This window comes from Festucalex cinctus, chromosome 7 (assembly GCF_051991245.1).
Source record: "Festucalex cinctus isolate MCC-2025b chromosome 7, RoL_Fcin_1.0, whole genome shotgun sequence".
Lineage (NCBI taxonomy): Eukaryota > Metazoa > Chordata > Actinopteri > Syngnathiformes > Syngnathidae > Festucalex > Festucalex cinctus.
In genome coordinates, this window is record NC_135417.1 from 18,358,657 (window position 1) to 18,380,012 (window position 21,356).

General features: G+C 40.4%; 1 protein-coding gene across 2 annotated transcripts; it reads left to right on the forward strand.

Annotated features, from left to right (window-relative positions):
* The first annotated feature begins 581 nt into the window (after window positions 1-581).
* Window positions 582-18,084, forward strand: LOC144022106 (sodium- and chloride-dependent transporter XTRP3A-like). Of its 2 annotated transcripts, none has more exons than XM_077526605.1 (11): window positions 582-726; window positions 9,509-9,649; window positions 11,755-11,846; window positions 11,959-12,186; window positions 12,421-12,531; window positions 12,696-12,937; window positions 13,122-13,284; window positions 14,422-14,623; window positions 15,564-15,723; window positions 15,814-15,979; window positions 17,724-18,084. In XM_077526605.1, the coding sequence occupies exons 1-11, from the start codon at window positions 702-704 to the stop codon at window positions 17,892-17,894; spliced, it is 1,701 nt and encodes a 566-aa protein (XP_077382731.1). In that variant the 5' UTR covers window positions 582-701; the 3' UTR covers window positions 17,895-18,084. The 2 variants fall into 2 exon arrangements, with proteins under 2 accessions (XP_077382731.1, XP_077382732.1); XM_077526606.1 differs by having other exon boundaries at window positions 689-831.
* Window positions 18,085-21,356: the final 3,272 nt, after the last annotated feature.

The following is a 21,356-nucleotide window of genomic DNA, read 5'->3' on the forward strand; positions in this document are numbered from 1 at the left end:
TATCCTGTATTGTGGTTTGCTCTCTAATCTCTGAGGGAAAAACCTTTAAAAAACAGAAAACAGAAAAAAATACTCAAAAAACGGGGGAAAACCATAAAAAAAAAACAGAAAAGAATTATTGAGAAAAATGGAGAATAAATATTCAGAAAAACGGGGGAAAATATATATTTTTTTTTTTTAAAGAAAAAGAAAAAAATTACTAAGAAAAACAAAAAAATATTCTGAAAAATGGGAAAAATATATTTTTTTAAAAACAGAAAAAGAAATTACTCAGAAAAACAACGGGAAAAAAAATATTCAATAAAACAAAAATTTTTCAAAACAAAACAAAACAAAGTTCCCCCAAAAATAGTCAGAGAAACAGGATTTTTTTCCCCCAAGTCAATATACTTCCGTAATTTTATTTTTTTTTTTTGTTTTGAGGATGTTCAAAACGTCGTTTCATGTGTTTTAGTGAAGCTCAATGTGATGTATTGTCTTTAAAATAAATAAATAAATAAATAAATACATAAACAAACAAACAAACACTAGGTACTAGTGAGCGTTTTTAACCAGACAAATAACCTCGTCCATTCGGCCACTAGATGGTGTAGTAATGGAAGAAATAGGCTGTGCATGAACGTTCAGAAAAAGTACACCGATATTTAGTAGAGCCTCCTTTCTCAAAAAGAACAGCCTCTAAACGCTACCTACAGCTTCTAATGAGGGTCTGGATTCTGGGTGAAGGTATTTTGGACCATTCTTCTTTACAAACAGTTCAGTCAGTTTTGATGGTTCCTGAGCATGGACAGCCTGCTTTAAATTACACCACAGATCTTCAATAGTATTCAGGTGTGGTGGCCATTCCAGACTGTTCGTTGTACTGCATGAATGCCATAGTAGAATTTGAGTGGTGTTTAGGGTCATTGTCGTATTTAAGTATCCAGCCTTGACAAAACTTCAACTTTGTCATTGATTCTTGAACATTGATCTCAAGAATCTGCTGATATTGACTGGACTCCATGCATCCTTAACCTTGAACAAGATTGCCAGTACCGGCATTGGCTATATTCAGCCCCACAGCATGATGGAAGTTGGAAACGCCACCAAATTTTATTGTGGTTAGGAAGTATTTGTCTTGGAATGATGTGTCTTCATCCACCATGCATACTGCCCTTGTTATGTCAAAATACTCAATTTTAGTTTCATCAGTTCACAGTATGAAGCTGGCTTCTCCAAATGTGCTTTAGCGCATCTGCTTGTCGCATGTTCCCAAGGCTTCATCTAAAATTGTCTAATTTCATTTCGTTGACGTATTGGCCGCCGTGCTTTGTTTACATTCGCCGCAGCTTCCAAAATCGTGAGCGCGGAGGAAGAAGATGATGGTGTGTTATATGGCGTAACAATCATCTTCGTCGTCACCTAACCGTCCCAGCTATTTTAAACATAATCTAAACGTCCTCTATGGTATTTGTTGAAACAATATGGACCACAGATTAAACTATAACATTTTAATGTTCAAGCAGGAATATGTGTCGTAAATGAATGAACTTGCGTAGCACCGATCAGACAGTGTTGTAAAACGTGATCGATTCTGCGCATGCGCTTGTTGCCGTGCATGCGTGGAACCAATTTTTCATCTGGAATAGATTTGGTACTGACAATGTTCGCTCCGTTTCAAGTTGCATTTTGGGTAATTTTGAGTGAACTCCTTTTACCCAGAACTCAAAGTTCCTGGGCTTGTTAGTGGAAAAACGCCTAATGAAATTAACACTGGATGCTTGAAGTGGTACCTACTCACTGTGAACAGCTAATGTGTTTATCTGCTAATTAGAATATGTCATAAATGGTCAAATAAAAAGGCCATCGTAAAGCTATTTTTGGCTAAAATCCTACATAGAGCAGAGTGTACAATTTGGCATACACATTTATAACCTGGCAATAGCCAGATTGATAACTTTGATTAATTCAAGCGAGTTCTCCACAATATCAATCTGCGACTGCTCCACTGTGATTTGCTTGGGAAAGGAAGAACATTCTGTACCATACTTCGAGCTGATTGAAACTTTTGTTCTGACCAATCACAGCAACAGATGTGAATGTCGTCGTCGTCGTAGTGAAAAAAAAAGGCACGGACATCCAGCTAAAAATGCACAAAGTACTTCTTGCTGTTTCCAAAAAGGAAGCAGTGGGTAATTCCGCGAGGACAGAATTAATTTCAGTGTCCACACATTCGTCCAACTGTGTAACTATGTTTGGTTTGTCCCCCCTCCGGTCTCGGCGCTTCTTGTTTTCGTCATAGCCACATACCCCACCCCCAAACTCAATATTGCTTTGTGATTGGTCCAAACCGCCAATGGTTTGTATCGGGGAAAATCAGCGGGCTCGGTACAAGATGGGTTCTCGGGAGCTTGTGAACTCACAAATATCGCGAGAATTCAACTTGCAGAGCAAGGTAAACACATCTACTGTATACTACTAGCATACAAAATTCCAGTGACCACTCATTTGTTTGGTGGCACTTTTTTTGTGTGCCTTTTTACTTGATTCACAGAAGGGTTTTGGTGGATTTGGTGTCAATTTATTTTTCTGTTGGGGTCAGTGGGGTTTGCTGACTGCTTTTTACCATATGTCACTCACATGCGATTAAAAAGTAACCATGACAGAGCCTTGCAGTTCATTGTTCTCAAATTGTGAAATGCACTTCCCCCTTTTTAAGCTGCTTCTTCAGTAAGTGTGTTTAAAAATCTTGGCGCGCACACACAAACAGATATCCTATGTGTTCATGCATGTGTTTGTATTGTGACAGAACAGTAATCTAATCACCAAATGTTTGATGCGACCCGTTCTACGTTTCGGACTGTTACAAAACAGAATAAAACTATTATTGGGATAATAAAGTGGCCACTTTGAGGACCCGCCCTATGCCACCGTTCAAGTTCCGATCACGGCGCTGTTATAATGCTGCAGGCGCTCAAACACCTCACACAACCTGTTGACGACAAGCCAGAAGTAAAGACATTCACTTGAGGTGTGGATATGGCGAAAGATGCTCGGGAAAGCTGGGACAGCCCCCTACAGTTCGTGTTGGCTTGTGTTTCTTATGCGGTCGGACTGGGGAACGTTTGGCGATTCCCATACCTGTGCCAGATGCACGGTGGAGGTAAGACTTGACGATGTCATTTTTTCCCCTCGTTTTTTGTTACGGTGTTTTGTTGCGTGTTGGGGGAATAGTGGCATGTTTACTTATCCCTAAAATCATAAAAATGTCCTTATAATAATAATAATAATGATAATCCAAATTTTAAAACCCACTGCCTTACACGAGCAGTTAAAACAAACTGTGACACCATATAGAGACACAAAATATTGATTTGTTCACAAACATGAGTCCAAAAATGGAAGATGACAACTTAAGTCATTCACTCCCAGCCATTCTCACTGAAGCAACCCCCTTTGCTCCCGGCTGTTTTACTGGATTTTGACTGATTCTGCAAGGCCCACAGAATGTTGTGTTCTATTGCTATAAAAACAGAAAGAAAGAAAGATTAGAGTCTCAGGAAAAAAAAAAAAAAAGTATATTTGTACCTGTTTCCGTTTTGCGGCAATTAGCATTAGAATATAGCAAAGTTTCATCATTATTCACAAACGTGTTTAAAACACTGGGGAAAAGGGGTTGTTGCAACATGGCCCTGGTTGATCTCATACTCTGCTTCCACCTGCGGGCCGTTTTTTTTTTTTTTTTGTAATAACTATAATCGCTTTAAGCTACCTCTTCAAGTCAAAGGCTGCATCAAAGCCTTCTGTATGTTCTAGCATTAAAAAAAACAAAAACAAACGTATAAATAAGTTTTGGGCACCATGGCAATATTTATAATAGAACGTTTTTATACGTTTTTGGGAGAAAATGAGTTAATAAGGACGTGCTTGTGCAAATGAGTAGTGAGACGTCAGTGTGGTTTGCCAAATCTAGTTTGTTTACATGTTCCTAAAATATATTGTGCTGTATTGTATAGCCTACAGCAGTGGTTCTCAACCACGTCCCAAACAAGTACCCCCTATCCAGCCTGTTTTCCATGTTTCCCACAGCCAACACAGTTTTTTCGAACGATCAGCTAATCAGCAAGCTCTGCATGAAGCCTGATCACGATCTTCAGCTGTGTTGGCTGAGGGAGACATGGAAAACCGGCTGGATAGGGATACTTGAGGACCGTGGTTGAGAACCAGTGGCGCCCAGTATATAAGAGTTGGAGATCGTGGCCAATAGCACCACTAACTCATGTGTCAACAAATATGGAAATATGGAAGAGTGATGAAGAGTGATGAAGAGTGATGACCTGGCCCAGCTTGAGAAGGCAGGACCAGCATGTAGTTTCCCGGTGGTCCACCAAGAGGTCGTTATTTCGCTAATTTCAAAATCAGCCAATAACGTGCTTTTGGTAAACATTGCTAAGCCCAGAGTGACAAATTTGGAGCGGTGTGAATTTTCCTGCTTGGTTGGCCCGTTTCGCATTCGCTATTCACTAAGCAAGTGTCTGTCTGTCTGTCTGTCTGTCTGTCTGTCTGTCTGTCTGTCTGTCTGTCTGTCTGTCTGTCTGTCTGTCTCTCTCTCTGTCTGTCTGTCTGTTTGTGTGTACTGCTCCAACGGCACCAAAAGACCCTGTGAGATGGGTCAATATGTGGCTCAGTCTGAACAGGGCCAGATCGGATTTGAACGTTTGCATAAAAAAATAAAATAAAATAAAATAAAAAGTCTGGACAATCAACCCTAAAAATCGGAATTGAGGAGGAATCCGATTGGAGTCAGATATCCCTGCAATCTGAAGGAAGCACTTCCAGTCATGTCAGGTTTTGGGGTTGTAAAATTTTCAAACAAATCTTTACCAGGAATGAGTTGATAGAAAGCTGAAGCAAGCTGTAAACCTCAATAAAATGTTGTAAACGATAGGGCTGAACCATAGAGTGAAACTGCAAATGAATGAACTCGGTGCAACATGCAGCTCAAGTGAAGACGCTCAATTTACTGCTTTCCAGTATTTATTCGCTGCAGAAGACAATACAGGACACAGTTTTTCTTCTTGACGCTTGTCAGCATATCTGCTTCTCTAGACGAAAAATTTTAATATTTACACTTGAAAAAGAGTAAAATCATAGTAAAACTCTTGGAGTTATGAAGATTCCAGCTGACATCAGCGATATACTTAACACACAGCAGGAGCTGTGTGGCTCAGGGAGTAGTAGATTGACTGTCTCCCATACTGAAGTCGTAAGTTTGTTCCTCAACTCTTGAGTGACTTTTTGGTTCTCTTCCAAGTGTAAATTTTACCCTATTTAGAGTGGGACCAAATAGGCTCAGTTTAGAGTAAACTTTACTGTGTAGCATCGCAATGTCTATTTAAACATTTCTTTTCTAACATGAATAATATTCATTATTTTATAGACACGTTATATTTAACACTGTTGCATTTGTTTATACAGACTTGTTTAAAAAAAAAAAAAAAAGTTCTGTTTCAAACTCAAGAACAAGAATCTATAAATCATACGGCTCTGTCATAAATGGGAAAGCAATGCCACCTAGTGGCTAAAGTTAAACACTGCACTGGGTGAAGTATACAAAAGGTAACGGCAAAAATGTCAATCGAATAAAAACATTCCTGCACAAGACAAATACACGACACAGTTTGTTTTCTTAACTCTTATGTGCACATTTGCTTCCTAAACATTTAAATATTCGTAGAGCAGGGGTGGGAGCCTTAGGCTACCCAGCGATACAATACGGCATGCGATACAAGGCTCACGATACGATAACGATTATCTCACGATATGACGATACAGTGATAATATATATATATATATATATATATATATATATATATATATATATATATATATATATATATATATATATATATATATATATATAACTAATAATAATAATATAGATAAATAATAATAAAAATTAATAAAATAAAAAAATAATTCATAATATAATAAAATAATAAATATATATGTAATATAAATACATAATGTATAAATATATATAATATACATATAAAAATATGCCCTGCGATTGGCTGGCAACCAGTTCAGGGTGTTACCCCGCCTAATGCACAAAACCAGCTGGGATAGGCTCCAGCAACCCCGCTCCGTGAGGAGCAAGCTGTTAAGAAATTGGATAGATGGATATATATGAAGCCGGTCAAACAGTGCACACAACTTCAAATAAAAAAAGGGGTTGTTTATTTCTCAACAAAACTCTCTGTTATGTTCACATAGACATAGCGTTTGTGTAAAGAAACGAACACGCAAACTTGCTTTCTAAACGCTACACAAAGCGGTACACAAAGCGGCAGTGGCATCTCTGTAAGAGTACAAAAAAATAAAATACATTCGTACATTAATATGATATACTAGCAGATAGATTGCTACATATGGACATTTCCTTACCGAGACAATCAAATAAATGCTTATGTGGCCCAAAACAGCTTCCTCGCCACTCAGTCTCGTGAGAGTGCAGTTTGAGGCGTGCCACCATGCGGGGTGGACGTAAATGTTTGACTCTGCCCACACGGATTTTACAAAATGGTTTGAACAGGGTTTTTTTGTTTTGTTTTGTTTTTAAACAAAATTTGCAGTTTTAACTCTTTGACTGGCAAACGTTATATATTTAAAAAAAAAAAAAAAAAAGACAGTGCCAGTCAAGGCAAAGACAATATTGTGCACTATGACTACATAAACATAGTGGATACCATATGAAAGACTGGATTCCACGTTTCTACCTTCTTCCGTTCTTTAGTAATCACCTTTTGAAAGTAGGTAATTTGAGTGACATAAGCGAAAATAGAAAAAGATGAGAAAACGAGTTTTTTGTGAAAACAGTGACTTTGACATAATATTTTTGTTTAGTGACGCTCTGTGAATTAGATTTAATTTTACAAAGGCTTTGACCATTCATGTAATCCTTGAAAACGTTCTATTTCATCAGATTCGTCATGTTTCATTGTAATTTCATACACCTTGAGTCCATTGAAAAGCTATACAATGCTGCCATTTGCTTGTTAGTGTTTTTTTAATTTCACAACTTCATTGACCAGGCAGTGCTCCACAAGACGTTGCACTAGACGTAGTTAACAGCAATTAACGTTTTTGGCGGCATTCATTAGGATTTTAGCATACGTCATTAAACGTTTTTGGCGGTCAAACAGTGATGTGCCGTCTTATGACGTAAAGTTATCTTTCTAAAATGCATTATGGAGCATTAAAAATTACAAACACTCAACTATCAGTCAGTTGGGGCGGAGCTAACTAAATGTTTGACGGAAGACGTCGAAGTGCAGTATAACATGTCCCCAGCAGATAGCGCATCACTGGACGTTAAGGTTAGTACTTGGGTTTCAGTCAGTTTTTAATTTTCTTTGTTCAATAAAGTGTTTGAACAATACTGTAAGCCATGATGTCAAAATGGCACACAAAGTCGCCAGAGCAATAGTTTAACACAAAAGAAAGAAGAAGGCGTTTCCAGGTCGAAAATCCATGTGGGTGGAGTCAAACTTTTAAGTCCACCCAGCTTGGCGGCACGCCTCGAATTGCACTCTGCATCGAGGGCTTCCCCAGGCCAGGGTCCCCGAAAGCGAGAGCGCTCGCGGTTGTGAAATCATGATCGCAGTATTTCATCCGTGGTCCATATGAACTTGTAAAAATGGTTCATTGTTGATGTAAAATGCAAAATGTTTATTGTATTTTTGGCTTGACGTAGGCCCTTGTGAGCTGGTGTTTCGCTGCTTTAAATCTAGAAATAGCTTTTTCATCTGGATGGGAAAGGTTCAGCGCATTTGATGGTCTGTGCTAAATGTGCTATGTGACGCCACCACATCATGCACAGGCAACTCGTATTTTGAATCCCCATAACAACAGTGGCTGAGACGAGTCACCCATGAAATGTTATGGCAGAAACCCAGTTCAATTGATCCCGCTCTCATCCCTCCACACGCCTGGAAAAGCAACGGAGGCTGTGTGGTGTCGTGCCGGGACAAGCGGTGTGGTGTGGTGCCGTGCTGTTTCAGGCTAATGGAAAAGTGGCATAAGTCACAGCTCCGCCTCCTACAGGCCAAGGAGAAGCAAATATGTCTGCGTGCATCAGCTTCCATGGTGTCTCAGAATTAGGGGTGTTAAAAAAAAATCGATTCGGCGATATATCGCGATACTACATCGCGCGATTCTCGAATCGATTCAATAATGGGCAGAATCGATTTTTTTTTTTTTTTTTTTTTTTTTTTTTTAGGATTCACACCTTGAGCATGGAAGAATGTTATATGAACGGCACATTAAGCCTTAATATTTTTATTTTAATGCTGTTCAAATGTGAAACAGATTGCAAACTGTTTGTGTACAGTGGCTCACGGTTATAAGCCTCAAGTTTTAGATAAATATATTCATACAAATCTTACAGTGTACATGTACAAATTTACTGATAGTATTTTCTAAATTTGAATGGAAAAAAATCGCAACAATCGACTTATAAATTCGTATCGGGATTAATCGGTATCGAATCGTGACCATTCGTATCGGGATTAATCGGTATCGTATCGAATCGTGACCTGTGAATCGTGATACGAATCGAATCGTCAGGTACTAGGCAATTCACACCCCTACTCAGAATGATAGGTTCCTGCGAGCTAATATAAGCTTGCTTTAAGGCACTAGAGAGGATTGTGTGGCGAACAAGTTGCCCAATGGCCGTTTGTGGTTTTCTCATTAATGCACACAATCCCTCCTTCCTGCTTTTTACGCAGGAAACGCCTCCTCTGGAACTTACGCTGGAGTCTCGTGTATTTGTTTACAACCAGTGGTCTGATTCATACTGGTGTCATACAACTTCACATGTTTAACAAGCTTCATAAAGTATAGTTCTTACTCAAAAAGTAAACTGAAGTTACCTGTCCAACAGAAACTTAGCGACCAAAGCATCCGTCTTCAGACCTCTCTGCTGCTTTAGCGCACGCCATTGATTAAAAAGACTTGCCCCAAATGACTTTTGTTTGGCTCCGGTCTTTCAGTCTTTGTCTCCTCCATTCAGCAACCTCAAAAACAGTCTTTCTTTTACGGCTCGGTGGTCCTGTATTCTTCTCTGCCTTTGTTGGTTAACTTTGAACACATGCGCGAATCTGCTGCTGCTACCGCCGCCACACTAGTAAACTACGGACTCAGAGCACTTACGCAAGATGTGTGATTGACAAGCCAGGAGCCAATCAATAACAAAGCACCTTCGGTGTTGATTGGCTACAATCTAACATTCCCCGCCACGTGCACAGTTTATGAATAAGTACAAGTCTGCTACAGGTTGATAAAGCTATTTTTTTATGTAGTTGGACATTTTTTGTGTGTGTGTGTGTGTGTGTGTGTGTGTGTTTTTTTGTAAAATGCTCTTTGCTACAACCAGATGTAACCAAAACACTTTTGGATCCAATATTTATTGCTAAACAATGCATGTTTTTCCATATGAACATTACACTTTGTTTTCCTCCAACAGGGGGTTTCTTGATTCCATATCTGCTGATGCTTCTTATTGAGGGTGTGCCCTTATTCTACATGGAGCTTGCCATTGGTCAAAAGATGCGCTTGGGAAGCATTGGTGCCTGGTCTGCCATTAACCCGTATTTGGGAGGTGTGGGTAAGTACTTGAAACAAACATATTAGCATTACAGTTTAGAAATATAATCAATAGGGGTGTGAATTGCCTAGTACCTGACGATTCGATTCGTATCACGATTCACAGGTCACGATTCGATTCGATACCGATGAATCCCGATACGAATTTATAAGTCGATTGTTGCGATTTTTTTTCATTCAAATTTAGAAAATACTAATCAGTAAGCTTGTAGAGTGTAAGATTTATATGAAAATGTATTATTTATTTATCTGAAATTTCAGTCTTATAGAGGTTGTAATCTGTTTCATGTTTGAACAGCATTAAAATAAAATATTAAGGCTTAATGTTCCGTTCATATAACATTCTTCCATGCTCAAGGTGTGAATCCTAACCCGGTCAGACATTTTGTTGAATATTTTTCCATTAAAAATGGAAGTTTAAAAATCGATTCACACACACACAAAAAAAGGCAATGATGATAAGACGTTGAATCGGTAAGACTACCGAATGAACAATTCTGAGCTCTTAAAAACAAACCAAAAAAAAAAACGATTTTTTTTTATTGAATCGATTCGAGAATCGCGCGATGTAGTATCGCGATATATCGCCGAATCGATTTTTTTTAACACCCCTAATAATCAACTACTTAACTGCTGTAATATTCTTAATTTGGACGTTAGTGAACTTGCAACAAGCAGATAAAGTTAAAGTACCACTGATTGTCACACTACCTAAGTGGGGGCATATGCCTGGGAGGTCAGTCGTTATACTTTAATTTGCATTAAACTCAGCTGACTTTGTGGTGTAGATAATTATTCTTTTATCAACAATGCTGACTTATTGTCACTTTAGCCATACAGTACTGTACTATGTAGCCACAGCAGAGACATGTATCATGACAACCTCTCTGGGCTCTATGGTCATCATCACATTTTTCCTCATTGTCATCACTCGTCCCCTTATATGGTGGAATCACACAGAAAAACACCCATTTGAGTTGTGACGCTTACTGAAGCGTATTGAAATATACTGAAGTGATGTGAAGTTTGTCTCACATGATGATTGACCCTCCTCTTCTGAGGCATTTTTAAATCCCAAAAATATGATTGAACTCAAACTGTAGAACTTTGGAGGTTCTATTGTTGGGACTGTTTGAAAACGGTATATAAATAAAGATGACTTGACTTATGTAACAGGAAAAAAACAAGAGATTAAATGTGATTTGTATTAGGGTTGAACTGATCGCTGATAACAGCACTTATGCCAATAGTTTATATCTGTACGGTACCGGCTACTCGTGAAAAATACTCTGATACTATATATCGACATATTACCAACCAGAGACATTCCAGGTAGGACCCATGTCAGCCATGTGCGTGCAGAGATACTTTTTTATGGACACAAATAATACCACTTAGATGACCAAAAATTAGGCTCTGCCCAATGTATGATGAAACAGACTGCAATGATTACCTCTGTAGAAGAATCGTCTTTATTGCTATGCTTAAACACATGCATATTTATGAAATTTGACCACTACATTTAGTCAATCACAGTACTAGTGATGTTTAGTTCAGGTGTTTTTTCTCACTTCTAGCGATTGTCTCGGAGCATTTACATTGTCATCTGTGTCAATATTTTATTTTTTTATACAGTATGACTATCAGTCCATACATCCATTATCTGAACTATTTATCCTTTCACGGGGGTAGCGGGCGGGCATGCTGGAGCCTATCTCAGCTGTCTTCGGGCAGGCGGCAAGGTACACCCTGAACTGGTTGCCAGCCAATCACAGGGCAGACTATCAGTCAGACATCTGTTTAAAAACACACACGCACATTTAAAAGAAATCATCTCAAAAGGATAGTACACATATGTATGCCGTTCAAAGCAGCAAAAAGTTAACATTTTGTTTTGTCTACAATTAATTTGGTAACTGAACATGTCATTCCTAGATAACCGTAACGTGTGTAAAAATTGTAGCCATAAAAATGAAATGTATCAAAATAGAGGTGTATTTTTCAGGTCATGCGTGTATCCAATATACTAATTAATTAATATTTTCTACCAGTCAAGCCACATAAAATAAATAAAGCCTTCCTTTCACCTTGTATCTGTTATTTCAGGTCTTGCTAGTGTTGTGGCATCCCTGTATCTTTGCCTCTACTACAACGTCATCAATGCATGGAGTTTCTGGTACCTCTTGAATTCATTTCAAGTGAGCTAGTAAAAAAAAAATAAAAAAAATTACTGGATATAATTATACCCTATATGGAATTCTAACCTCATCAGGTCCTTAACAATAACATTTCAATGGTTTGCATTCACAGCCTGTCCTGCCCTGGTCAGATTGCCCTGTTAATGCCAACCTGACAGGACCACTCGAAGAGTGCCGAAAGGCTTCTTCAACGCAGTACTTCTTTTATAGAGAAACACTGGACATTTCTTCTTCTATCGAAGAGAAGGGAGGCATTCAAACAGGTCAGGCTTTGTGTCTCCTGCTGGCCTGGATGGTTACCTACCTCTTCATTATCCATGGCGTAAAGTCATCTGGGAAGGTAGGAAAAGTTGCGCCTCAAGCGTGTATGAATAATTAAATAGGAGTCATTTTACTTCATTTTTCTCCTGTTTATAATCTTGTTTTTTCACACTCTTTTCTCGTCATACACCTTGTTGAGGCTGGTCCTTCTTTTTGATTGTGTCGCATAGAAACCCAAACCAACGCAAAACAAGTGCACAACTTTTCAACGGATTGACGGAATGAACATTTTTTTGTTTTCTTATGTCTGCAGGTGGTTTACTTCACTGCCACATTTCCCTATGTGGTCCTCGTTATCTACCTCATCAGGGGTTTGACTCTCCCTGGTGCCATCCATGGTATCACGTACATGTTCACCCCCAAGGTGAGGAAGTATTAATACTTCTTATGCCATTATTACATGATCGGAAGACGAACAAAAGATATCGGTACTGGCATACTGCATGTTTTCCTATAGCAAAGGAGAATATACAACTTGTGCCTGATTATACTATGTACATATTGACCCATATGTGTACATGTTTTTAGATGGAAGAACTGGCCAATCCCACTGCATGGATAAATGCTTCCACTCAGATTTTTTTCTCTCTGGGTTTGGGATTTGGCTCACTCATAGCTTTTTCTAGCTACAATCAGTACAACAACAATTTTGAGCGTCAGGCCTTCATTGTCTCCTTCATCAACAGTGGAACCTCCATCTTTGCTTCCATCGTCACCTTTTCCATCTATGGCTTTAAAGCCACAGTTAACTATGAGAACTGCTTGGAGAGGTGAGTATGGTTTATTCATTGTGTAAATGTGCCGTAGTCAGAGCAAGTCTGACCTTGGTTCATACAACAACTGATACAATAACTGATGGTGTTAGTCTTAGGTAATAGTGGTACTGTTTAGTACTTGTCAAAGGTCTGCGTTTAGAGAGTCAACAGCACTATTGTCTTCTGTCTTGTCTTCCAGGACGCGTATATTGTTGCTAAATACCTTTAATCTGGCAGAGGACACCATCGACATGCACAATGTGTTTGACTGGATTAAAACCCTCAATGCAACATACCCGGAGCAGTTTGCTGAAATTGGCAATAAACTGGAAACCTGTGACCTAAATGATGAACTAGACACGGTATGTTCTTCATCGTTCTACTTCTCTCCCATTGGTGTTATAACACAATCAATGGTTTTTGCTTTTATCAATGTATGGTTAGTGCCTGATATAGATATGAGTCTGTTGGAGAGAAAGCTCCTCTGCTACTGCATGTGTCAATTTTTGCAAAATTAACAAATCAACTAGCAATTTCAGATCATACTGTTAGAGGTGGAGTACTGTAAGCATGGTTTTGTCTTGTTAATTAATATACGTACACTGATGAATGCCACAGTTCTTTTCAAACAATTGTGTTCTACATAACGTTCATATTCAATTAAATTCTACGGAGCCCCTAAGTTGACATGGTAGAAAAAAAAGAAAAAAAAATTGCGTTCTCTCGCAAAGATTGCGAGGGAACGCAAAGATTGCAATATGAGATTTTAAACACGTCATTACTGTGCATAGAGTTCGTTGGACAGAGCAACCGTGTCCAATTGGGTTCAACCACACCTCCTCATTAAAGATAGGAGTTTCTGTCCATTCCTTGCTCAGGGTTCTCTGAGAATGGTCTGGAATCACCCCTAAGCTAAGACTCCATTCTAGATTTAGCTAGGAGCTCTCTGAGAGGATTCTCAGAATCTTTAGAAATGCAGGCCCTGATCTTAAATGCTCCCCTAAAAGCTAGGATTCTTCAGGGATAGCTTTAATCTTTACTAGGATCTACTCCTAACATTTAGGGGAAATTCTAAGAAATGGTTCTTAGAATTTGGCCTGTAGGAGGCAAGTCTTTGCACTAACAATCTTTAGGAATATGGACCCAGATCATCAGCAAGCTCCGTGGAAGGCTGATAATTATCCTGTTCATTTAATCAGATGTATTGGTGGAGGGACACATGAAAAACGGGCAGGACAGTGACTCTCGAGGACCAAGGTTCCTACCCCTGTGCTAGGGTGAGAGAGCATCAAAGATTATGTACGGTATATAGTCACAACTACAGTAAAGCTGTTTGATGCGTGCCAGTAGTTACCCTTTACCACTTCTTGAGTAAAGTCCATCTGAATGGACAATACTGTATTCTGATGGGCTAAATCAAGGTGAAGTCATAAAGTCTAATTACTTAACAGTTCTCTCTCTCTCTCTCTCTCTCGCTCTCGCTCTCTCATCTGTTTCAGGCAGTAGAAGGTGTTGGTCTTGCTTTCATTTTGTACAGTGAAGCCATTCAAAACATGCCCCTGCCTCAGTTATGGTCAGTGCTATACTTCTTCATGCTTCTGCTTCTGGGATTGGGCAGCATGCTGGGCAGCGCGACTGGCATCACCACACCACTACGAGAATTTAAGATATTCTCCAAAGTTAGCAATGGGGTGTTAAACGGTAAGACTTGAGTAGATACGGTTTGATACCCTTTTTTTCTTTAGTAATTAAAATATTTGTATTTCTTTAGCCAACCCTTTCAAATATGTGTATTTTTTTCTGGTTATGCTGCTGCACAGGCTGCATTTTGTATTTGTGGTGCTCAGAAAGAGAAATATATTTGGATTATCAAGAAAGACTGCATCCAAATGTGTTTTTGTTACATTGATTTGTATTAAAGCAAGTTTATAATAGCTCTCAGAACGTATTTGTCGAGGAGTCATGACACCGATGAGGAGTAAAGCCATGGTGTTACCACGTTTTTAGCCATCTCTACTCAACCGACTCCCCCAATTAAATGCAGCCTTTTTTTCACGGGCATGAGTCATTCTCACAACTCTCCAGAGTCAATACACACAAGGTCCTTTAGTAACACCCATTTGCTTACAAAAAAGATGAGACAGGAGTAGGTAATGTTGCATATGTAAGTATTCTCCCACCATACGAAAGCCGGAAGCCGGGTCAGGTTATATCCTTTCAATTTAAATAAATACTAATACATAAATAGCCAAGTCTAGATGACTGATTTACATCCATAGGGAATTGATCTGGCATACCACTCAATAGTAACTGATGGGTGCAAGTGACCACTAGACTGTACTTTATCTATTCTTTTGCGTCCAATAGCTCACAAAGGACGTTATGAATTCTGCATCTTCATTAGTCCCTTCTTTCTCCCAATACCGTTTGAGCTTTCAGACCAGTTTCTACTACTGTTGTCCTTTTTGTGCATATGGCTTGTAACTGTATCAGTGTTTGTTGTGGTCTGCGCCATGCGTTAGTGATTTAATGTTAATATTAATCACCCAAGATGTCCAAAACTTTACTGGCCGGCCGCACTCTCAAAGTGTTCTTTCACTTCGGCTGTGCATGAATTTTGTGTTCTGTGTTTTCCTTTCAGGGACATTGTGTCTAATTTTGTTGCTTATCGGCCTGGCCTTTACCACCCCATCTGGAAATTACTGGCTTACCATGGTCAATGAATATGGAGCATCTTTCTCCCTGCTCTTTGTCGTCCTCATTGAGGTCCTGGCTGTCAGTTACATTTATGGAATTAAAAGGTGTGTATGTTGCCTTTTAGTAAATACAATGTAACAGTTACAAAGTAACAGTGATCTAATGCTTGATGAGATGATCTTCTGCTTTTGTAGGTTTGAAAAAGACATAGAAGACATGATTGGCCACCGTCCAAACTGGTACCTGAAGATCATGTGGTGGATAATAAGTCCCCTTCTCCTAATATTTCTTTTGATCTTCTATATTGTCAACTATATCAGAGGAGGGATCCCTACCTACCAAGCATGGGACAAGGAGCTGGTAAACTTTTATTGCTTAATTATTACAAACTCTCAAAATGTTTAAATGTGTGCAAAGAACATTTACATTTTTTGCTACAGATTTCAACGTTTTATAGATACAGCACAATATGGAAATTGATGTACCTTAGTTATGTTTAGATTTATGTAAAAGTGTGTTGTATTGCATAAACTGGTACCTGATTTATTTTTTATTTTTTATTATTATTATTTTTTTTTAGTACAGTAGTGTTTCCAACAGCTGCACTCCATAGCGGTCGAAGGGGGGGGCGCTCGATAGGAGGGTGGGGGTGGGTGCTTGTGGGGGCGTTCGACAGCGGTTGACGGGGCTATGGTAAGAGAAGGTAGACGAAATGAACTGTAGGAGACAGGAGATCATACTACAGCCTGGTGTTTTATTTTATCTCTGTTTTTATTCACTCTGTTGTTTAATTTATTGTTTAATCCGCCATTTTGGTCAATTGTTTACTTTCGCCTCAAATGCTTTTAGGTCAGAACTGGGAAAAAACAACTCTGATATATCCGACTTCCGACAATCCTCGAATGCAGAATAAGTACACACTTACTAATTAGACAATGAGACACATCTGGACAGGACACATGGGGCTGAGGGCACTGATTGGCTGACACACGGAGGAGGGAAGACCAACACAAGTGGATGTGATTACACTTTGCGAGACAAAGGAAGACACAAGGGAAACCTAACAAATCAAGACAAAAACAAAAGGAAACAAGAGAACAAAAATCAACCCCAAAATCAAACCCAAAACATGACACTAACAAATTCACAAAAAGACTGTATACTACACCTGCCCCAGCACAAAATTTGAGAAGTGCCGGTCTTAAGCCAGACCGCAGTCTACTTTCTGTTACCAAATTTCCAGATGCGCTGGAGGCGCAAGACGGCCTCTAACAATGCAGAATTGTGTTTCGCCGCACCGAAAATTGAGATACATCTGACAGTTGATGTTTTGAGAGAAGTAAAATAAGAGCCTGAAACATCTGACTTCAGAGGGAAGGACTAAAGGTATCACAATCTACTGTTAGCCAAAGACTTCATGAGCAAAGAAAAAGTACAGGGGCTGCACAGAAAGAGGAAAAGCACTCTTTAGCAAACTGAATAAGAATGCCAGGTTACAATTCGACAAAATATACAAAGATGAGCTTGAAAAAAAAAAAAGCCTCATCATGCCGCTCACGACCCCAAACATACTGGTAAAACAACAAACTAGTTCCTCAACGGAAAGAAGAAGAGGATTTTTGACTAACCAAGTCCATCTCCAGACTTAAACACTATGGAGCATGCATTCTACCTGCTAAATGGGTGAAATGAAGGGAGTTGCGCTAACAGAAACTGAAAAAAAAAAAATCTAGGATTGAAACCGAAAAAATACTTCACAAAGGAAAAATGTAAATGTTTGTCATTCGGTCACAGGCTAGATGCAACTAAATAATAAACCTTATTTGCTATTCTTGGTGTATCTGTTCCAATCATTTTTCTCACAAAAATGCGTTTCTTGTGTGTAAATGCCTGGCATTTGGAAGCCAAACAGTTCTGTCTCATATTTGTCCTTTAATTTGAAAACCAAATTTTGTATTTCTGTCTTTGTTTTTGTTTTTTTAATTACTGCATTCAAATGACAACAAATGGATCAGGTACATGGGAAGTGCAGACTCTGACTGATCGTTGTATGACCATTGCTCACTCAAGTCGGATTACTAATCGTATTGATCTATTGTTTCAGGGCAAGACGGTGGTGACGGACTATCCTGTTTTTGGCCAAGTATTCATTGCCTTACTGTTGGTGTCTGTAGTCTGCTGTGTTCCCCTCAATGCTCTTTATGTATACTGCACAAACAGGAAACGTTCTAGTTCTATTCAGAATTGCCAATCGGACAGCACGGTGTCTTCTTAGTGTGCCTACATTTGGATGTTAAAGTGTACCTGTGGTGGTCAGAACACACTCATCGAGGTCCATGCCCCATCATTTGAGGCAGGGATCTCTAGATAAAATGTTTTTATGTATTTTATCATTGTAGCTAATTTTGGATTTTAAAATACTAATGTTGAGTCATTCATCACTAAGACATTAAAAATATGAAGAAACAGTGTTTTGATTTTGTTTGATTGATGGCCTTATCTTGCAACATCCAATCACGACTTTAATGGTGTAGTTGTTGTTCCTCTGCTTGCAGGAATATGAAATCACCTTTAAGCTTATGTGGATTTCCCTATGTATCATTTAAGTAATTTAATAACAAATATCAACTAGCTCCTCATTGCTTTATTGATTAAAAGTGTCCGGATACTTTTATCTGTATGAAGGGTTTGTGAATTTGACATAAGTTAACATGCCTTCCAGTTAAAAACATGCCCTACAGTAACCATCCTTTTTTTTTATGTTATATTGTATTACTTCAACACTGACCTTTGAATCATGACTAGTTTACTATTTATTGGGGAGGCTATTATGCTGGCTCATGGAAGGTGTATACACTACACAGGATGGTGTATCGATCAGAATACAGGAGAATGCGTTATGGTGGTTTGTTGATTCTTTACTGGTTATTCAGGAGATGAGGGTACAGGTGGAGACAATGAGGTCGAGACAAGCGGGTTGAAGCAACAGGTGAAATGGATGAAACAGATGAAACAGATGAAACAGAGTCTGAAATATCAGAATAACAATAATAAGGGGATGCACAATATTTAGATGTCACACAAATTATACAATGACATGACTAATAAGTATTTATATGCCTTAGAAACTCCATAAAGGACAAACACAAAGAAAACATTGCCCACGCAATAGGTATTATATTTATACTGCTCAAAATGACCTACTACAGTCATTTAGAATTCACTTGAATGCACGTAAATGTTTAACTGGTCTATGGGGACCTCTAGTGGCCACCAAGAACAGTAAAATAGCCAGTTGGTAATGGCGACTGTTACAGAACTGTAGCGTCCCGCGGTTCACTTCTAAACTCCGTATATAGCCATCGAAACTAGCACACAAGTTGGAAATACACATAAACAATGCAACAATAAACATTTCTGACTTACTTTGTGGTCATGAACTCTGTCAAACGAAACTACGTACAACGTGATCAATCCGACTGCTACAGCACCGCTGTAGCCACCTGCTCTCTACTGAACTGAACTGCGCATGCACGCCCGACACATCGTCATACGTAATCGCGTAGTCACGTGCCATGGGGAGGCACAACAATACAAAACGAAGTTCTGATTCATGTAAATAAACACTCTTAACAATAATACACTATTTCTAGGAGCCTTTTGTACAGCCGCCCCCAAATGTGCAGGTGCACATTTGCTCCAAATAAAAGGCTCATCAGGCTCTCTGAGAGTCTTGAGTTGCTCCAGATGGAGCCGCTCCCGATGGGAGGGCTGGTAACATCACCAACCGAGCTACAGGTCGTGTGTATACATGTCCGTTGATGTCCACGTCGGCTGATCTGATGTAACCATCATCACTGCGATGAATCTTAGTCACATGCCCGATGGGCCACATGGCACGAGGTAACTGTGGGTCAACTATCATGACCACTGACTTCTCCAGGATGTCAGGGGAGGAGGTGTGCCATTTCGCCCTAGTTTGCAGCCCAGGGAGGTACTCTCGGATGAATCTCGACCAAAACTGGTCGGCCATGACTTGGGAGTGCCGCCAGCGCCTGCGGCTCAGGCTCTCACTTTTCGGATAAACGATTTGGGGAAGTGATCCGTCAGGCCGCCCCAATAGAAGGCTACTTGGGGTCACCGGGTCAATGTCTGCCACGTCAGCAGACACATAACCCAAAGGTTTTGAATTGAGAATGGCCTCCACCTCCAATAGCACAGTGGTGAGGACATCCTCGTGGATGGGCTCTGTTCCTATACAGGTGCGGAGGGCGTATTTGACTGCCCGTACCTCTCTCTCCCACACTCCACCAAAGTGTGGGGCTGCTGGAGGGTTGTAGTTGAATTGAATTTTCTGCTGCGCAAGCTGACTCGGTAGAGCTGGACCCATACTAGCAAAGGCTTCCTGGAGTTCTCTCTCTCCTCCTTTGAAGTTGGTCCCGTGGTCTGACCACAGTTCAGCAGGTGTTCCTCTCCTGGCGATGAATCGCCTCAAGGCCATCAGGAAAGCGTCACTGTCTATACTTCGGAGGAGGTCCAGATGTACGGCTCTAGTGGTCAAACACTTGAAAATGAGGCCCCAGCGCTTTTCATGGCGTCTGCCGACTTTTACTAGCATGGGCCCGAAACAGTCCATGCCGGTGGAATGGAAAGCAGGTTTGTACAATTGGAGGCGTGCTGTGGGGAGGTCGGCCATCTTGGGTACGGAAGGCCGTGCTCTCCAGCGCTGACAATCTGCACAGGAACGCTGATGCCGGCGAACAGCCTCACGGCCGTGAATGATCCAATATGTCCTGCGCAGCTCCGCAAAGACTCTCTCCGGCCCGGGGTGCTTAAGGTCTTGATCATATTTCTTTATAAGCAGGAGACTCACCGGGTGTGAAGCATCAAGGACGATAGGATGTGGGTTGGACTCATCCTGACCTTCAAGACGGCGCAACCGCCCACCCACTCTGATGAGGTTCGTAGAGGTGTCAATGAGTGGCGCAAGTTTAAGAAGTCGGCTTGAAGCTGAAACGGGCTTACGGGTTGACAGCTGAGCATAATCGTCAGGGAAGGATTGCTTCTGGGCTCGGTGTAGAATGAGCACCTCAGCTTCTCGGTACTCCTCGGCGGTGGGTGAGTAGTTGGATGGGGCTTGGCCATGAAGCTCCCTTGCAGTGGCGTCCATGAGCTCCTGCCAAGTGTTGCATGTCGCAACCTGTAGACTGGGAATTTCTGGTGAGCTGACAGTGGACCCGCAGAAGGTTAGCTTCCTCATTTCAGCTGTGTCCTCAGGTGGGGCTGAGTGTGGCATTTCTGGCCAGGTACTTGGGCACTGTAAGAGGAAGGGGGGCCCTTGTGACCATCGGTTGGGCTCCAAAAGGGATGCTAACGTCTTCCCTCTTGTCAGGTCATCTGCCGGGTTATTGGCTGAGTCCACATAGCACCAGTCACAGCCTTCAGTTAGCTCCTGGATTTCAGCTACTCTTGAGCCTACAAACACCTTATATCGACAGGACTGTGAGTGCAGCCAGGTGAGTACGGTAGTCGAGTCAGACCACAGTACTATGCGATGCACTGTGAGAGTGAGCTCCTTCTTCAGGGTGGAAGCTAACTGAGCTGCCACTAGAGCTGCACAAAGCTCAAGGCGAGGTACAGAATGCAAGCGTTTGGGAGCTATGCGTGAGCGAGCCAGAACAAACGATAGATGTGTCCTACCATGTTTGTCTTCTGTTCTGATGAAGGCTACCGCCCC

What these genes read in the sequence shown, in the direction of transcription:
- LOC144022106 (XM_077526605.1), top strand. Translation starts at nt 702, where the DNA reads ATGAGGGTCTGGATTCTGGGTGAAG. An exon ending in CCCGTATTTGGGAGGTGTGG is followed by an intron (nt 9,650 to 11,754) that starts GTAAGTACTTGA and finishes CTGTTATTTCAG; the next exon opens with GTCTTGCTAGTGTTGTGGCA. An exon ending in CGTACATGTTCACCCCCAAG is followed by an intron (nt 12,532 to 12,695) that starts GTGAGGAAGTAT and finishes ACATGTTTTTAG; the next exon opens with ATGGAAGAACTGGCCAATCC.